The sequence below is a fragment of the Mustela nivalis genome (assembly GCF_964662115.1).
Source record: "Mustela nivalis genome assembly, chromosome: 18".
Taxonomy (NCBI): domain Eukaryota; kingdom Metazoa; phylum Chordata; class Mammalia; order Carnivora; family Mustelidae; genus Mustela; species Mustela nivalis.
The window spans coordinates 659821-676241 of record NC_139037.1 but is presented as its reverse complement, the minus strand read 5'-3'; the positions used below and the strand labels follow the sequence as shown (position 1 = coordinate 676241).

At 58.0% G+C, this 16421-nt stretch overlaps 1 protein-coding gene across 7 annotated transcripts in view; it reads right to left on the bottom strand.

Annotated features, from left to right (window-relative positions):
• Positions 1–15094: 15094 nt before the first annotated feature.
• The window catches only part of ANKRD11 (ankyrin repeat domain containing 11), a 174649-nt gene continuing 173322 nt past the window's right edge, over positions 15095–16421 (bottom strand). For all 7 annotated transcript variants that reach the window (XM_082711427.1, XM_082711426.1, XM_082711430.1 and 4 more), the window contains exon 12: positions 15095–16057. In XM_082711427.1, the coding sequence (XP_082567553.1) occupies positions 15872–16057 (186 nt within the window). In that variant the 3' untranslated portion in view covers positions 15095–15871. The remainder of the gene's footprint in view (positions 16058–16421) is intronic.

The following is a 16421-nucleotide window of genomic DNA, read 5'->3' as shown; positions in this document are numbered from 1 at the left end:
TAGGCCTGGCCCCCGCCTCCCGGGGCCCCTGCGGCCCCGTCTACCCCCGCCAGGAGCCCCGCGCACAGCCCCGGCAGGCGGCGGGCAGGAGACGGGGGGACCGCGGGGGTGCGGGCAGGGCGCGGTGGGAGGGGAGCGGGGCGCCGCGGGCCGGGGCGCACGGCGGAGACCGGGCAGCGCGTAGTGCCGGCCGCTGGGGCGTGCAGGGCCGCGGGCTCGGGGCAGCGCAGCAGCGGGCAGGGGCTCGGGGCGCAGCAGCGCGGGGTCCGGCCGGCAGGGGTGCGGCGGCAGCGCGGTGAGCAGCGGCCCCGGGCCCAGCGCCAGCCCCAGCGCCACGCACGGCAGCCACGAGGCGGCGGCCAGCAGGCGCCGGGCCCGCGCCTCCGCCTCCATCGGCCGCTCTGCGCTCGGCCGCGCGGGGCCCCAGGGCCTAGGGCGGCAGGGGCGGGGCCTGGGAGCGGGAACCGGGAGGGACGCGGCGCCCTCGCCCCCGCCGCGGGGGGGTGCGGAGGCGCGGCGGAGGCACGTGGAGGCCGGGAGGGGCCGTGGGGGCGTGGCCGGCGGGGCGTCCTCGCTCGGGGGCGTGGTCGAAGGGCGTGGCCGGCGGGGCGTCCTCGTGCAGGGGCGTGGCCGACAGGAGGGGCGTGCGTGCAGGGGCGTGGTCGGGGTGGGGAGGCGGGGCGTCCGCGTGCGGGGACACCGTCGACGGGGCGCTCGTGCGGGGGCGTGGCCGAAGGGAGGGGCCGGTAGGGGTGTGGCCGGAGGCGTGGCCGGCAGGAGGGGCACTCGGGCGCAGGGGCGTGGTCGGACGCGGGGCGGGCGCAGCGTCCTCGCTGGAGGCGTGGCCGGCGGGGCCGTCGGGGCGCTCGGGAGCTGGCGGCGTCGGGAAGGCGCTGCTGCGGGGGAGCCGCGGCCGCCGGGAGCTGGAACGTGGCCGCCGCGGTGCGCGGCGCGGGCCCGGCCGGGGTCTTCCTCCGCAGGCCGGAGGTGAGCGGCGCGGGGCCGCGGACGGCGTTCGCGGGACGCCGGGGCCCGGGGGCGCGTTGGGCTCCGCGGGTGGACCGGGCCGAGCGCTCCTCGCGGCGGGGTGTGCCCGGACCCCGGGCCCGCGGGTGGCGGCGTCCGGCCCGTCTCGGAGCGCGTGGCCGGCGGGGCCTGGCCGGGACGCGGGGGGTCCGGCTCCAGCTCGTTGTTGCGGGGGCGCCCGGCGGGCGTCGGGCCTCGCTGTCCGCGGGGACCCTCGCGCGGTCGCCTCCGGGGCTGGCGGTGGAGCCCGCGGGGCCCGCGGTGTCCGGCCCGCGGTGTCCGGCCCGCGGTGTCCGGCTCGCGGTGTCCGGCCCGCGGTGTCCGGCCCGCGGTGTCCGGCCCGCGGTGTCCGGCTCGCGGTGTCCGGCCCGCGGTGTCCGGCTCGCGGTGTCCGGCCCGCGGGCTGTGCTCGGGCCGCACGCGCTCCGGGGTCCGCTTTGCTTGTGGGACGGACGGACACCCCGTTGCGAGGGGCCGGCGGGGCGCGGGTCCCCGCGGAGCACAGAGCCGGCCGCGGGTCCATCGGGGACTCGGCCTCGCGTCTCCCCACTGTCGTTCTGTCACTGTCTTTCCTAATCTCGGAGGTTTTATCCCGGAAGGAAGGGATTTTGAACGTTTCCCTTCCTGCCAGTCAGACGGTTTCTGTAGGTCGAACCGCCCCGTCCTCCTCGGACAGACGCACGTGATCTGATGTCCGAGTTTGTCAGAATGATTTGTGTGTTTGTTTATCGGGCAGACCGAGAACACAGGCAGGGGCGTGGGGGACGCAGGCGCAGGCCCCGCCGAGCAGGGAGCGGACGCAGGACCTGATGCCAGAGCCTGGGATGGTGACCCCAGCCGAAGGCAGAGGCTTTCACCCACCGAGCCCCCAGGTGCCCCCGATTATTTTAATGTGCTGCGGGACTCTATTCCCGAGTATTTTCTTGAGAATGTTTGCACCTGTATTCGTCAGGACTGGTTTGTCGCTTTCCCCTGGCGATGTCTTTGTCTGACTTTGTTGTCAGGGTTATGGTGACCTCACGGAGCGAGTCCTAGGGTGTCCCTTCCTGTTCTTTGGGAGAGGTTGGGGTGGACTGGGGCTAATTCTTTAACCTTTGGTAGGGGTTACCCACAAAGCCATCTGGTCCTGGACCTGCCTTCTGTGGGATGTTGTTGATTACTCATTTAGTCTCTTATTATGGGGCATGTTTGGATTTTCTGTTGCTTCTTGGGTCAGTTTCAGTAATGTGTGTGTTTCTAGGAATGTGTCCATTTCCTAGGATTTCTAATAAAGCTGCATTTAATTTTTCATTGTATTTTCTTATCTTTCTGTATTTCTGTAGAATCCAGTAATGTTTTCTTATTCACTTCCAATTTTGTTTCTTTAAAGATTTTATTTATTTATTTGACAGAGACAGAGATCACAAGTAGACAGAGAGGCAGAGAGAGAGGGGGAAGCAGGCTCCCCAATGAGCAGAGAGCCCGATGCGGGGCTCGATCCCAGGACCTTGAGACCATGACCTGAGCCAAAGGCAGAGGCTTAACTCACTGAGCCACCCAGGTGCCCCTCACTTCCAATTTTAGTAATTTGAGTCTTGTTTTTTCTCAGTCTATATAAAGAATTGTGCAACCAACTTGTTTTGTTCTCTTTCTATATTTCATTTTATCTCCAGTGTTAAACTTAAAAATGAAATGAACAGTTACTTTATCAGCAAAATGGGATAAAGGCAAATCCGGGAACAAAGAGGCGGCGGCCTTTCCACGGAGGAAAGGAGGGGTTGGGGGCTGTTGAGGACTCCGAGTCCGTTGGAGTCCCCGGGAGCGGGACGTGTAGGGGCCCCTCGTTGGCTGAGCTGTTGCGGAGAAGGGGGTGGCCTCCTCTCCTCTGTTGGGTAGAGCCGTGGCCACATGCAAGGACGCGGCTCCTCCGGGCTGGGGGGACCCGTGCCGCCCCTCACGGATGCCCTCGCGGCTCTTCGCACCTCCGCTGGCTTTGGGTTTAGTTTGCTCTTTTTTTCTTGTTCCTGAAGGTGGGAAGCTAGGTTTCGGGTCTCTTCTATGCAGTAAGCGTTTATAGTTCTGAACTTCACCCACAATGCATCCTCTAACTGTTTTCTGGTCTTTGAGTATTTTTACAACGTCCCTTGTGACTCGTTTGTTGGCTCCTAGGCTGTTTCCGAGCGCGGTCTTCAGCCTGCACGTTGGGATTTGCCAGCGTTCCGGCTCTCGAGCTCCCTTCCACTGCAGGTGGAGACGACCTGCGTCATCCCAGTCTTTTTACGCATCCGGGCCCTGCTGTTCCGTGTGACCGGGGGTCTGTCCCTGAGAAGGTTCCACGTGCACTTGAGAAGGTGCTGGTTTGGCCGGTGTCGGGGGCGCGTCCAGCGCACCGTGTGGAAATGGGGAACCCCGTGCAGCCCTTGTCGTGGGGCTGTCTGTGTCTCTCTTCCGTTCTGCTGGGTTGGGGCCAGCTGTTCTGGGGGTTCTGCTGTTCAGTGTTTATGTGGCTGTAATTGTTGCATTTCCTTGACAGACTGGACTTCCAAGATTAATATAAATGTCTTCCTCAGATTTTTGTGACCATTTTTAAATTACATTCTATTTTGTCCGATGCTTGTAAGACACCCCGTTCTCTTCTGGATCGGCTTCTACCGCTCCCTGTTCTCCGTCTTCCATGTCCGCTGCTGTTGCTCAGCTCCTCCAGCACCGTCTTTGTATTCCGTTGATTGTTGGAATGTACCCTCTCGGGGCGCCTGGGGGGCTCCGCCAGTGGCCCGTCTGCCCTCAGCAGGGGCCCGTCCTGAGATGGAGGGAGCCTGCTCCTCCCTCCGCCTCTGCCCCTCCCCCGTGCTCATGCGAGCTCTCGCTGTCCCCCAAATAAATAAATAAAACATACTGTCTTAGTTCTCTTTTTCTTTCTCTTTCTGTAAGTTCTTAGTTGTTGGTCAGTGGCTACCTCGGGGCTTGCAGTCACCTTACGACAGTCGGGCCGCACTTAGAACACACCGGCATGAACAACACCCATTGTTTCCCGAAGCATCCGAACACTCACCCCACGCGCGTCCGTGTCCCCTTGCGCTGTTATGGTACAGTTTATGTCTGCATCTTCGGGACCACCGGACATGCATGGGTAATGGTTTCGTGCATTTGCCTATTAAGTACTACAGGAAAACAGGGGTTGAAACCACACAGAACGGGGCACCTGGCTGGCTCAGTCAGTTGAGTGTCTGACTCTTCTTTTTTTTTTTTTTTTTAAAGATTTTATTTATTTATTTGACAGAGACACAGTGAAAGAGGGCACACAAGCAGGGGAATGGGAGAGGGAGAAGCAGGCTCCCTGCTGAGGAGAGAGCCCGATGCGGGGCTGGATCCCAGGACCTTCAGTCCCTTTGACCCTGAGCCGAAGGCAGACACTTAGCGCCTGAGCCCCCCAGGCGCTCAGCGTGTCTGACTCTTGATTTTGGCTCAGGTCACGATCTCAGGGTTGTGGGACGGAGCCCTGCACCGGGCAGGGAAGCCTTCTTGGGGTCATGTCTCTCTCCGTCTCTGAGAAATTAATCAACAACTAGTCATTTCCCTTTGTGAATGAGATGTATTTCCTGTCTCTTGCTTTTTTATAGTTTTTTTTTAGATTTTTATTTCTTTTACTTGGCCGAAAGAGTGAGTGAGAGAGAGACCACAAGCAGGGGGAGGCGCAGAGGGGGAAGCAGGCTCCCCACTGAGCAGGAGCCCAATGTGGGGCTCGATCCCAGGACCCCGGGATCATGACCCGAGCCAAAGGTGGACATTTCACCAACTGAGCCCCCGGGTGCCCCTGTTTTACAATTTGTGGAGAAGTAGCAGTTTTGAGTATTATGCTGTGTTAACTCTGGAAATCATATTTACTCATTTTTGAAGGATTGCTCAATATTTTTTTTTTTGAGAGACTGACAGCACGTGCAGGGGAAGGAGGGGCCGGGAGGGAGGAATATTAGGCAGGTCCGTGCTCAGTGTGGAGCCTGACCCAGGGCTCAGTCTCGTGACCCTGAGATCCTGACCTGAGTCACATCAAGGGTCAGACCCAGACCTGACTGAGCCCCGCGGGAGCCCCAATGGGCCCCTAATCTTGAATGAAGGCTGGGTTCACGCATCTGTGACCGCCAAGCGATTTCCGCCAAGGGTATGTTCCTGGTTTTTTGGTTTTTGTTTTAGTTGTAAGATTTTATTTGTTATTTGTCGGAGAGCGCGCGCGCACAAGCAGGGGGAGCAGCAGAGGGGGAAGCAGGCTCCCCGCTGAGCAGAGAGCCGGTGCGGGCTCGACCCGGGCTCCCAGGATCGTGACCTGAGCCGAAGGTGGACGCTTCACCGACCGAGCCTCCCGGGCGCCCGAATATAGTCCTTGTTTTGTGCAGCGGCTCCAGTGTCTGCGACTCTGCGGTCAGCCTGACGGGGACCCCCTCGCACGTACCCACCCCGCGCCTCGGCCCAGCGTGTGCAGCGGGAACACGGCCCCGACAGAAGACGGACAGTAGCTCCTCCGTCTCCAGAGAGCCCCCTCAGCCCGTGGAGGTTGAACTGTGGCCACTGTCCTTTTTTTGGCCCTTATGTGACCGCAAGCGGCGGGGAGCCGTCAGACACAGGACCTGTGCCTGGGCTCAGGGTCCTCGCCGCACCCCGTTCTCTCGCAAGCCCCGCGGGACGAGGGCACCGCCCGGAGCGGGGGACGCGGCAGGTGCTGTCGCGCGGGGCGGGGCGGGGGGGCGGACGGGGACCTCATCTGTGCCGAGTGCGCATCTTGACCGCGGTCCTGAGCAGCTACTCTGGGCGGCTTCCCGGCTCGGGGTTAGCTGGGAGCTGGGGAGGGGCTCCTGGCACGGCCCGCGAGGTCTCCGCAGTGCCCTCCGTCCCCTGGTGCCGCAGTCCAGTTGCTTGTTTCTGCGCCGAGTGTTCCTGTTGGTGACAGGTGGTCACGGGGAGCCCGGCCTTCCGGAGCGGACTCTGCTCGGGTTGGCTTCGCCGATCATTGCCTTGCGGGGGTGCTGGGCTCCGGGGCTTTTCTCCAGCGTATTTGTGATGTCGCATTGGTGTCGCTTGCAGAAGCTCGTTCCCAGGCACTTGGACCGGTGGCGCTCTCACCGCACGCGCCCCGGACCCGCGGCCCGCATGCTCGTCCGTTCCGGCGCGGTCGGCCGCAGACTCTCGGGCGGGAGGGGGCGGCTTCCCGTCCCGTGCGCTCCTGTGGGGCCGCCCGCCGTGGGGTGCGCTGGGTGCGTCCGTGTCCGTGTCCCATCCAGTGGCGCTTGGGACGTGGCAGGGATGTTTCATTAGGCAGGGATGGCGCCTAGAGACGCAGACCCGCACGCTTCGTTCCCAGGAACGCGGCTGCCGCACCGGGCGGGCCGCGTGGGTCCGTCCAGTGCCGGGCGGCCGCGGTGAGGATGGGGCCCTTCGTCCTGCCTCAGGGACTGAACCCGTCTCTCACCATGAAGTCGGATCAGCTGTAGGTTTTCATGGGCGCTGTTTTTTGGAGGGGGGGGGAGGCAGGCTCCCCACTGAGCAGGGAGCCCGACGTGGGACTTGATCCACGACCCTGAGGTCATGACCCGAGCCGAAGGCAGACGCCCAGCCCACTGAGCCCCCCAGACGCCCCTACGCTGCTGAATGTTTGGTGTGAAAGTTCTTACTGAAAACTCTTCGTTACTGTTTTATTATCCAGAAGATCCTCAGTGACGTCACGGCTCGTATTCCCGGTGCTGGGTCTTCGTGCCCTCAACCTTTGTAAAAAAACTGCCTCAGTCAGTGAAGCGTCTGCTTTTGGCTCGGGTTGTGATCTCAGGGTCCTGGGGTCGCGCCCCGCGTCGGGCTCCCTGCTCAGCGGGGGGCCGGCTTCCCCCTCCGTCTCGCTGTGGCTCCCCCTGCCCGTGCTCTATGGCGATGTCTCTCTCTCTCTCTCTCTCTGGCAAATAAATAAAATCTTAAAAAAAAAAAAAAAAAGCGTTGAGTTGTCTGGCTAGAGATTTCTCAGGTTTTTTTGTTTTGTTTGTGGTGAGATGTATCCGTTTTATCGCCCTCGTCAAAGGCCAGGCTTTGGGGCTCCCGTCTGGCCGCTTCCTTGACCCAAGGCCTTTGAAGGAGGGTATAGTCTAGTTCCCAAATACCCGGAGATTTGAAAAGATCTTTCAGTTCCTGGTTGTAATTCAGTCCCATTGCAGATTAGGACGGATCTTGTGGGACGCGCATCTTCTGAGCTGGTGGAGATGTGCGTCCTGTGCCGTGGCCAGTGCCCGCCGCTAAAAGAGTCCTTTCGGCTCGCCTGCGTCCTTTGTTTGCAAATCCTCATTTCCTGGGCTGTGCAGGTGAGAAAGAAATGTGGAAGTTGGGTTCACGGAAGGAAATTTTGAATCTTAAAGCTTTATTCCTTTGACTTTCAAAAATGGATCTGTAAAGATGGGTACCGTCTCTCGATTTCTCGGGAATAGTGTTCGCGTGGTACATTTTTCCCGTCTTTTAGTTTTACTTTTTACTCTTAACGTGCTTTGGCGCACTTAGTGTTTTCTTACGGGCGTATCGTCGCGTCTGGAGTCTGCGGCCATCGCTGCCTTTATGAGCACGCTCAGGAAGCACAGTGTGTGTCATTGTGGACACGGTTAGCTTGGGGTCTGTCGCCTGCCGTTTGCCGTCTGCTTGTCCCGTCTCTGTTTTGTTCCCCCGCCGCCCCCCCCCCCCCCCGTCTATTTCTGCTTTTGGGCGTCTGTGCTTTCATGATTTCATTTTACTTTTTTTTTTTTTAAGATTTTATTTATTTATTGGACAGACAGAGATCACAAGCAGGCAGAGAGGCAGGGAGACAGAGAGGAGGAAGCAGGCTCCCCGCAGAGCAGATGCGGGGCTGAGAGCCCGATGCGGGGCTGAGCCGAAGGCAGGGGCTTTAACCCACTGAGCACCCAGGCGCCCCTCACTTTATTTCTATTATTTGTCACGTTAGTTATAACTTTTGTTATTCTATTCTTTACTTCAGGGTTTTCAATATATGCTTAAGAACAAGTAGGTGAAAAACAAATATGTGAAAACGTTAGAAGCCAAGGGACAGGACACTTGCCAGTTATCCCTTGTACTGTACATGTGCTGTAATCCACTTCCTGCAGTTCTATTTTTTAAACAGGGAACCAGGGGCACCTGGGTGGATCAGTGGGTTAAGCATCTGCCTTCGCCTCAGGTCATGATCCCAGGGTCCTGGGATCGAATCCCGCATCGGGCTCTCTGCTCAGCGGGGAGCCTGCTTCCTCCTCTCTCTCTGCCTGCCTCTCTGCCTGCTTGTGATCTCTCTCTGTCCAATAAATAAATAAATAAATAAAAATTTTAGAAAATTGTTTTAAACAGGTAACTATGTTTAAGGAAATGATGAAATAACTATTATCTGCTTAACCATATAGTTTACATTCTAGACATGGTTTCTCTACGCAGACGCAGAATTCTGTGGAATACCCGTGTCCTCCCGCCGGCATGACGTCTTTCAACGGGTCTTGTAGTGTGGGTGTGTTTGAGATGAACTGTTTGCACTTTGATATTCTAGAAATGTTTTCAGTTCATGCAAGTTTTTCTTCTTTTTATATCATGTTGAAATTAACATAACCTAAAATGTATCATCGTAAACACTTGGACGGGGTGAGCTCCGCGGTGTGTGTGGGTGAGCTGTGCCATTCGGTGTGGCCTGGGGGCCGGCCGCGCAGCCCCTCGCTGTGTTCAGGGTGCCAGGCGTGTGTGCAGGTCCTGCTCTGGGTGGCCGAGCTCAGGGGCTGCAGGGCTCCGCAGGGAAAGCCGCGCCTGGTCCCAGAAGGCACCCCTCCCCACACACCTCTTGTTAAGCTCAAATTTTTTCCTATTGCGTTATTTCAGTTTATACATGGATATATTATTTATTTATTTGAATGAGAGAGAGAGCGCGCGCATGAGCAGGGGCAGGGAGAGGGGGAAGCAGACTCCCCGCCCAGCACAGAGAAAGGCACGGGGCTCGATCTCATGACCCCGGCCGGCATCGTGACCTGTGGTGAAACCAAGAGTCGTACGCTTCAGCTGAGCCACCCAGGTGTGCCCCTCAAAATATTTTCTAATTTCCCTTGTAATTTCTTCTTGGACTATTGAAGAATGTGGTGCTTAATTTCCACATATTTTTTAGTTCTCTAGATTCCCCGGTACGGATTTCTGATGTCCTCCCGTCGAGGTTGGAGGACACACATCGTATCATCTCGCTCTCTGCATTTACCGAGCCTCGGTGTGTGGCTGCACGCGTTGGTCTCCTGGAAGCTGCCCCGTGGTCACGTCGAAGCACGTGCCGCTGGCCGCGGCGCTGAGTGCTGGCCGGCGGCCGGGCTGGTGTTGCGTCTTTGGTTTCCTTGTCGACCTCCTGCTTGCCGGTTCCGTCCGTGCGCAGGGGGAGCGCGCGGAGGGCTCCGGGTGCCGCTAGGAACTGTCCGGTTCTTTCCGGTCTGCCGGCTTCTGCTAAGTCTCACGGAGGCAGCGCATCACTGAATCAGAATCTTAAAAACTGAGTTCTGCTGGTCTATCCCTTCTAATTGGCATTTTCACTTAAATTTACACTCAATTATTGGTTAAACTCCTGACACTGTTGCTCTTTTTAGGCCATAAATCTGTTTTCTCAGTTCCAGTGGTGCTGCCTTCTTTTGTTTTAGGTACTTTCTAGTAACCCATTTATTTATTTATCTACTTAAAAGATTTATTTATTTGACAGAGAGAGACCCAGTGAGAGAGGGAACACAAGCAGGGGGAGTGGGAGAGGAGGAAGCAGGCTTCCTGCTGAGCAGAGAGCCCGATGCGGGGCTCGATCCTGGGACCCTGGGATTGTGACCTGAGCTGAAGGCAGACGCTTAACGACTGAGCCCCCCAGGCGCCCTGTATTTAAAGTGCTGCTTATTTGACCGTATCTTGGAGCTGCTGGAAAGAACAGGTTGATGGGGGCCACAGTACCTGTACTAGGGACCAGCACCCGGCCAGGGGGAGTAGGAAGGGGTGGCAGTGACGCACCCGAGCCCCGCAGTACGCCTGCCCTGCGCTGCAGACCGCGCACCCGTCCGGCCTTCACACGCCAGGAGCCCGCCCGCCGTCCTGTAGTCCCCGCGCCCGGCGTCCTCGCGGCCGGCCGAGCCGAGGCGGAAACCGCGTTGATGCGGCCTTTGTGTTTCTGCGGTCACTGGGGAGAAGCAGCGTCTCTCCTTCCTCGTGTGCGCTCAGATTACTATTCAGGGTTTTCTAAGGGAGCGTGAGGGACACTTTTCATGGTTTCTGAAGTGCGGCTGTGCTAGCGGCCAATTCTGGGAACGTCCTAATTCCTCCATCCTTGAGGGCGTCCACTCCGGTCACCCAAGTCCCGGCAGCCGGTCTCTTCCCGCCCGTGCATGGGACGCACCGGCCACCGCCCTCGGCCCCGGCTCCGCTCACCGTTCAGTCCCGCCGAGGCCCCGCGCCCTCCGCTGAGCTCCGGCTGCCCACAGGCTCCTCGCTCGCAGCGGGTCAGGCGGCGTCCCGGCGCGGGGCCCTGAGTCTGTCCTGCAGTTCGAGCTTCGTGGATCTACACTAGGATTTCCCATCAAATGTGGGTAATTTGGGCCACTGTTATTCCAGATACTCTCTGCCCCTTTCTCTCCTTCTGGGAACCCGCACTGCACACACGGCGGCGCACGTGGTCGCGTCCAGTGGGTCTCTGGACTAACAGAGACCTGGACGCCACCTTTTCATTTTCCTTCTTTTCTGCTCGTCACGTCTGGTCGTCTGGTTGCTGCGTCTTCCGGTTAGAACTCAAGATTCTGCCGCTGCACTTTCCACGGCGTGATTTCCGTTCTCCCTGCAGAGTAATTTCTCCACTTACTGATATTATTTGGTGAGACACCATTCTTTTACTGTCGTATTAATTCTTCATAGTTTTTTAAAAATTTTTGAGCGAGCACGAGAGCACAGGCAGGGGAGAGGGAGAAGCAGGCTCCCCGCTGAGCAGGACCCGGGGATCCCAGGACCCGGGGATCGCAGGACCCGGGGATCGCAGGACCCGGGGATCCCAACCTGAGCGGAAGGCAGACGCTTAACTGAGCCACCCAGGCCGCCCCCGAGTTGCATCTAGTTCTTTGAACGTGATTTATCAAAGTGGACTTTAAGTGTTAGGTTTAACCTCTAGGCTTCCTCAAACGCAGTATCTATTTTTTTTCCCTTGATTTGGAGCCAAACTTTGTTTCTTTGCGTATTTCTTCATTTTCTGTTCAGAAGCAGACTTTTTAAATGATCTAGTGCTGATTCTGGAGATCAGTTCCCCATTCTCGATTTTGTTGGTTGGTTGGTTGCAGGGGCTGCTGTACTTAGGGACTTTGCTGAACCAGTTCTGCAGTCTCAGTTCTCTGTTGTGTGTAGGCAGTGACATCTTTGTGCTGTTAGCTTGCTGCTAAGCCAGTGATTGGACAGATTTCCTTGAAAGCTTTGATCCACTAGGATTTCCACACCCCAAAGGCTCTTCAGTGCTCTGGCCAGTCACAGCTCTGCATTAGTCTTCATTTCCTGCTTCCAAAAGGCCTCTACATCAGAGCCTTTGTATGTGTACCCATGGACACCTCATTCCCCAGATCTAGTCAGTTTTGTGGCTCTTGTTTGCTCTTAGGGGTTTCAGTCACCTCAGGCAGCTGTGATATCAAACAGTTGTCATTGATTGTCCTCAACAAACCCTCTGGAGTAAAGGTCTTTCCCCAGTGAATGAACTCCAAGTCAGGTCCAGTAAGTCCCAGGAAGGGGGCTTTTCTGGGGAAGCTGCCGTACTAGTCGAATGGGGCCAGTGCCCTGGAGATGGACGGCCACCTGGAGACCCTCACTCAGGCTCATCCCCCTGGTGGCTGCTGGTCTTCAAGACTGACATGAGAGAGAGGAATGGGAATATGGAAAGTTAAAATGACACATAACTCACTACAGAGATTTGGCTGCTTTTTCTGGAATAATCACTCCTTGGATTGTACCAAGACTTGGTTCATTTCCAAAGTTCCGGATAATCTTGACGTTGGCAGCTCTCCCCCACCCCATGGTCTTATTGCTGATACAGAGATTTTTGAAAGTGTTTACTTTGCTGTTCTGGAATTTCTGCATTTTCCATTAAATGAATCTCCATTTCTCTGAGGTTCTTTTCATATTCTTTTTTTTTTTAAGATTTTATTTCTTAATTTGACAGAGAGAAATCACAAGTAGATGGAGAGGCAGCCAGAGAGAGAGAGGAAGGGAAGCAGGCTCCCCACCGAGCAGAGAGCCCGATGCGGGACTCGATCCCAGGACCCTGAGATCATGACCTGAGCCGAAGGCAGTGTGGCTTAACCCACTGAACCACCCAGGCGCCCCTCTCTGAGGTTCTTATCTGGGATAGAAACATTGTCTTTACCAGGACTACTTTGACTTGGTGGTTTTCTGCCTGTTCTAATTTTGGGGGGATTTTGATTGGGAGATAAATAGCTCAGATCGCCATTTTAACTGGGTATCTGGCATCCTATTTTCTAAAATATGTCCTTGAATATCATCCTGGGCTCCACAGGGAAATGCAGAACATTCTTTCAGTGTTTTTAGATTGTGAAATTTAACACAAAGGTGCCAAAAACACATTTAATACCCATTAAGTTATCACAAAGTCGACCTACATAGTCAATACCAAGGTCAGGAAATAGAATATCACCAGAAACCCCTGGAACGCTCACGTGCTCCCCCAAGTGACTGACCGCTCACGTGGCATTTTTAAAAATTTTACGTAAACCTGGCCATACCACACAAACCGTGCATGACGGGACGGACTGTGTTCCTCTTCGTTGTTCTATCTAAGCAGCTCCCCGCGGGCCTGGTTCGCCCCCCACCCCGCCCCCGGAACAATGCTCAGAGTGCGGCCCCCCGGCAATGCTCAGAGATGCAGCGGCCACAGCTTGGGAGGGTGCTGCTGGCCACAGTAGGTGGAGGCCACACATGCCGCTGAACACCTGTCGCTCAGGAAAAAGGACGCAGCAGACTCCTCTGACCAAACAGAAGTACGAGCTTGAGAAGCCCTGCTACGTATATGGCAATTATCTTTTCTTTTTCCTTTTTCTTATTACAAATGATTCAGGTGCATTGATGTTTGTAAGAGAGGTTGTACCCGTAAGCATGGGTTCTCTTGGTTCTGTGCCCCGAAGTGTGGCTGTAGGGTGCGAGCCGCTCGCTGCCCGCCGGGGGAGGAAGTAGCCCGAAGCCCCAGCCATGGTGTGTGATGCACACACCCTGAGCTCCCGTGCTGACCCTCAGCTTCTCATCCTGGTTCCCAGAAATGGGAACCTGGGCCCCTTCTTTCCACTGTCCTGGGTGCAAGTCCCCCGCATCAAGAATATGTGGGGGCAGTTCCCTGTGCCTCTTGCCTCTGTCGGGGAGGAGGGAAGCTGGCTGTTGGGGCCTGCCCGCCCAGATACCCGCGTGCCGGCTTGGTTCACGTGAAGGAACCCTCTTTTCCTGCCAAGGCCACCAGCTGTCACACAGCCCCAGGTGTGCACTCACTACTTGTGCACCAGGGCCCCTCCACAGCCAGCCTGTCCCGCCGACCGGACACCGCGAGGTCGCTGGGTGCGGCCCCCCTGCAAAGGCTCGGGCATCGCGGCGCAGCGGGGAGCTCTGTGCCTCCACAGCTCTAGCCTGCGGGGCCACCGCCAGCACCACACCGTCGAGAGGCCTGGGGCCCCGGCCGTCCCCAGCCGCCACGGCTGGCCCATGGAGGCAGCTCCCCAGCCCCAGTGCACATGCACAGCCGGCAGGTCCAGGGAGTCTGGGACCTCTGGCCCCAGGGCTGAAGCTGGTGACGGCAAGACTCTCCGTGCGAGTCAGTGCGGTGTTTGGTGCTTAGAAAAGACACGGGGCTTAAGAGATGGGTTACTGAGGGGGCCCCGGGGGCTCCGTCGGTGCAGCATCTGCCTTCAGCGTGTGTCGTGATCCCAGGGTCCAGGGATCGAGTCCTGTGGGGGCTCCCTGCTTCTCCCTCTGCTCTGGCTTACTCACTCTCAAAAAAGATGGGTTTCGGAGAGGACCGCTCCATGATTTGAAAAATAACTAATTTATGCCCAGAGCTCTGGAGCTTTGCTGCCCTGTCCGCCCCTCCCCTGCAAGCACCCGAGCGGGTGCCAGCCCGGAGGGAACGTGCACCGAGGGGAGGGGAGACTGGACTCCTCTGGGGTGGGGGTGCCGTGTGGACTTGGGAGCTCCCCGCGGCGCCCCACACTGGAGGAGCCCGAGGACACAGGTCGTTCTGCGGGGGTCATCGTGCAGTTGCTGCTGCGTGGGGAGGTACAGGACACAGGAGGGTGAGGGGTTCCAGAACGTGAGTGAGGTGGTGGTCAACCCCAAACCCTGATGTCTGGGTCTCCACCTCTGTGCCCACCTGTCCCCAGTGCCCAGCATGTTGGGGGGGGCGGTGATGGTGAGCCAGGATTGGATGAGGCAAGGGCGGTCTCTTTGGAGTCACTTTGCTCAGAAGGCGGCCCCAGGCCAGCTCAGTCCTATCCCCCCGTAGGGCCTCCTCTGAGGGGAGCACGGGGGTCGCCTCTGTGTGCTTTGCGAAATGGGGCTCACGAGCTGGTGCTGGCTAGCACGGGGGCTCTCCCAGTGGGGACCCCGTATCAGCAGTGGCCTCGCTGGGAGATGTGCCAGCCCCGCGTGGAAACTTGGGCGGGGCGGGGGGGGCTCCCATTCTGGGTGCAGAGGGCCAGGCAGGGGTCTCTCCAAGGCCACACTGCCCAGGGTCTACTGTCCCAGTCGCAAGGGACCCTCGTTTCGTTCCTCCTCCCGCCAGGCCCTGGGGGGCAGCCAGCTGGAGGCAGCCTGTCGGGTCTCTTTGTCCTCCTGTGCCCCCTGCCCTGGTCTGGGCGCACAGGGACTCACCCAGCTTCACCCTCCCTGGTGAGCTGTGCTGCTCGGTGGGGCGTGCAGGGAGGGAGGGAAAAAGCAGTGTTTCAGAATTAAAAGCTACTAACTGGGTAGGACAGTTGAAGACGCAGAGCGACCCCGCAGCTCAGTCCTGTGTGCCGGCCCCTCCTGGAGAGGGTCCTGTCGTGTACAAAGAGCATTTAATTAATTTATTTATTTCTTTACACGTAACTGAAGTGATGTTACAGTACAGGAGGTATTTACAACTGTGCAGTATGTGTCGCAAAATAAATTATCTAGAAGGCAGCAAAGTACGTTGTGAGTGTGTATAAAACTGTACAGCGCTTCCGGGTACACTTTTTATATGATTATTGGCTCTGTAGTGTTTCAAGTTATGTTCTCAGAAAGAGAAACAAAATGCCCAAGATTAAAGGAAAAAATATACAAACCACGTGGATTTGACTCCCATTAAAAACACAACCCGAGTCCTGGCTCTGCGTCCGTGTCCGGTCCGGGCGGGCGGCGCGGCCGGGCCCTTCCCCTGCACGGCGCCCCAGCCCCCAGCCCGGCCGAGGCCCGTGGCGGCAGACAGCAGCCGGCCGGCGCTCTCCGGGCCCTCCGGCGTGGAGGGCGCGGTGTTTGAGGCGTGGACGCCTTCGTTTTCTTTAAGTTGATCAGAATGGAGCAAGAAATTTTAAAAAATACACTCGGTTCTGCACCACCCGAAATGCCCGTGCAGCCGGCGGGAGGGCAGGGCCCCGGGCCGCCGAGTCCGTGTCTGCGTCCCCGAGGTCTCCTCGGCCTCCCGCGGTCTCTGGTTTAAAAGAGCCTCGCTCCAGGGGGCCAAGTGCGGGGTCTCTCCCCGGGCGTCCCCACCTGAGGGACCAGGTCTCCCTCCACTGGCTGGACGGGGCAGCAGTGCCGGGCAGGTGCGTGTGGCCCTCGCCTGTGTCCTGTGTGGCCGTCCCGCGGTGGGTCAGGCTGGCAGAAGCACGAAGTCATCGTTGACGTCGACCATGGGCACGTAGAAGGAAGGTACCTCGTTCACACACAGGGACTTGTGCCCGGCGGGGTCCAGCTCCTGGACCTTCAGCTGCCACTCCATCCTCTGCACGGCGTTGAGGGCCGCGGCTTCGTGCTGCTGCCGCATCAGGAGGCACGTCTGTGTGGGAGACACAGCAGGTGAGGGGAGCAGAGGCACGACCCCAGCACTGCGACCCCCACAACCAGCTGCCCAAGTGAGGCCGGCTCCCGGGGCCTAGTCCCCACCGCGGGTCCCCTGAGCGCCCCGGTGCCCGGGCAGCCGGACGGCCCTGCTGACCGCATGCGCGCCTGTCCCCGTCCCCGCGGTGCCCCAACCCCTGGTTTCACAGCAGCTTTGAATTACAAGTGACGGCTGCTGCTGTTTGCTGTGTTCATTTCAGGATCATTTAGGGCTGGTGATTTCCGCTTCACCTGCAATGCAGATTATGCCTTCTTGGGAAAAAACTTTTTTTTTTTTTTTTTAAAGGTTTTGTTTATTTTTT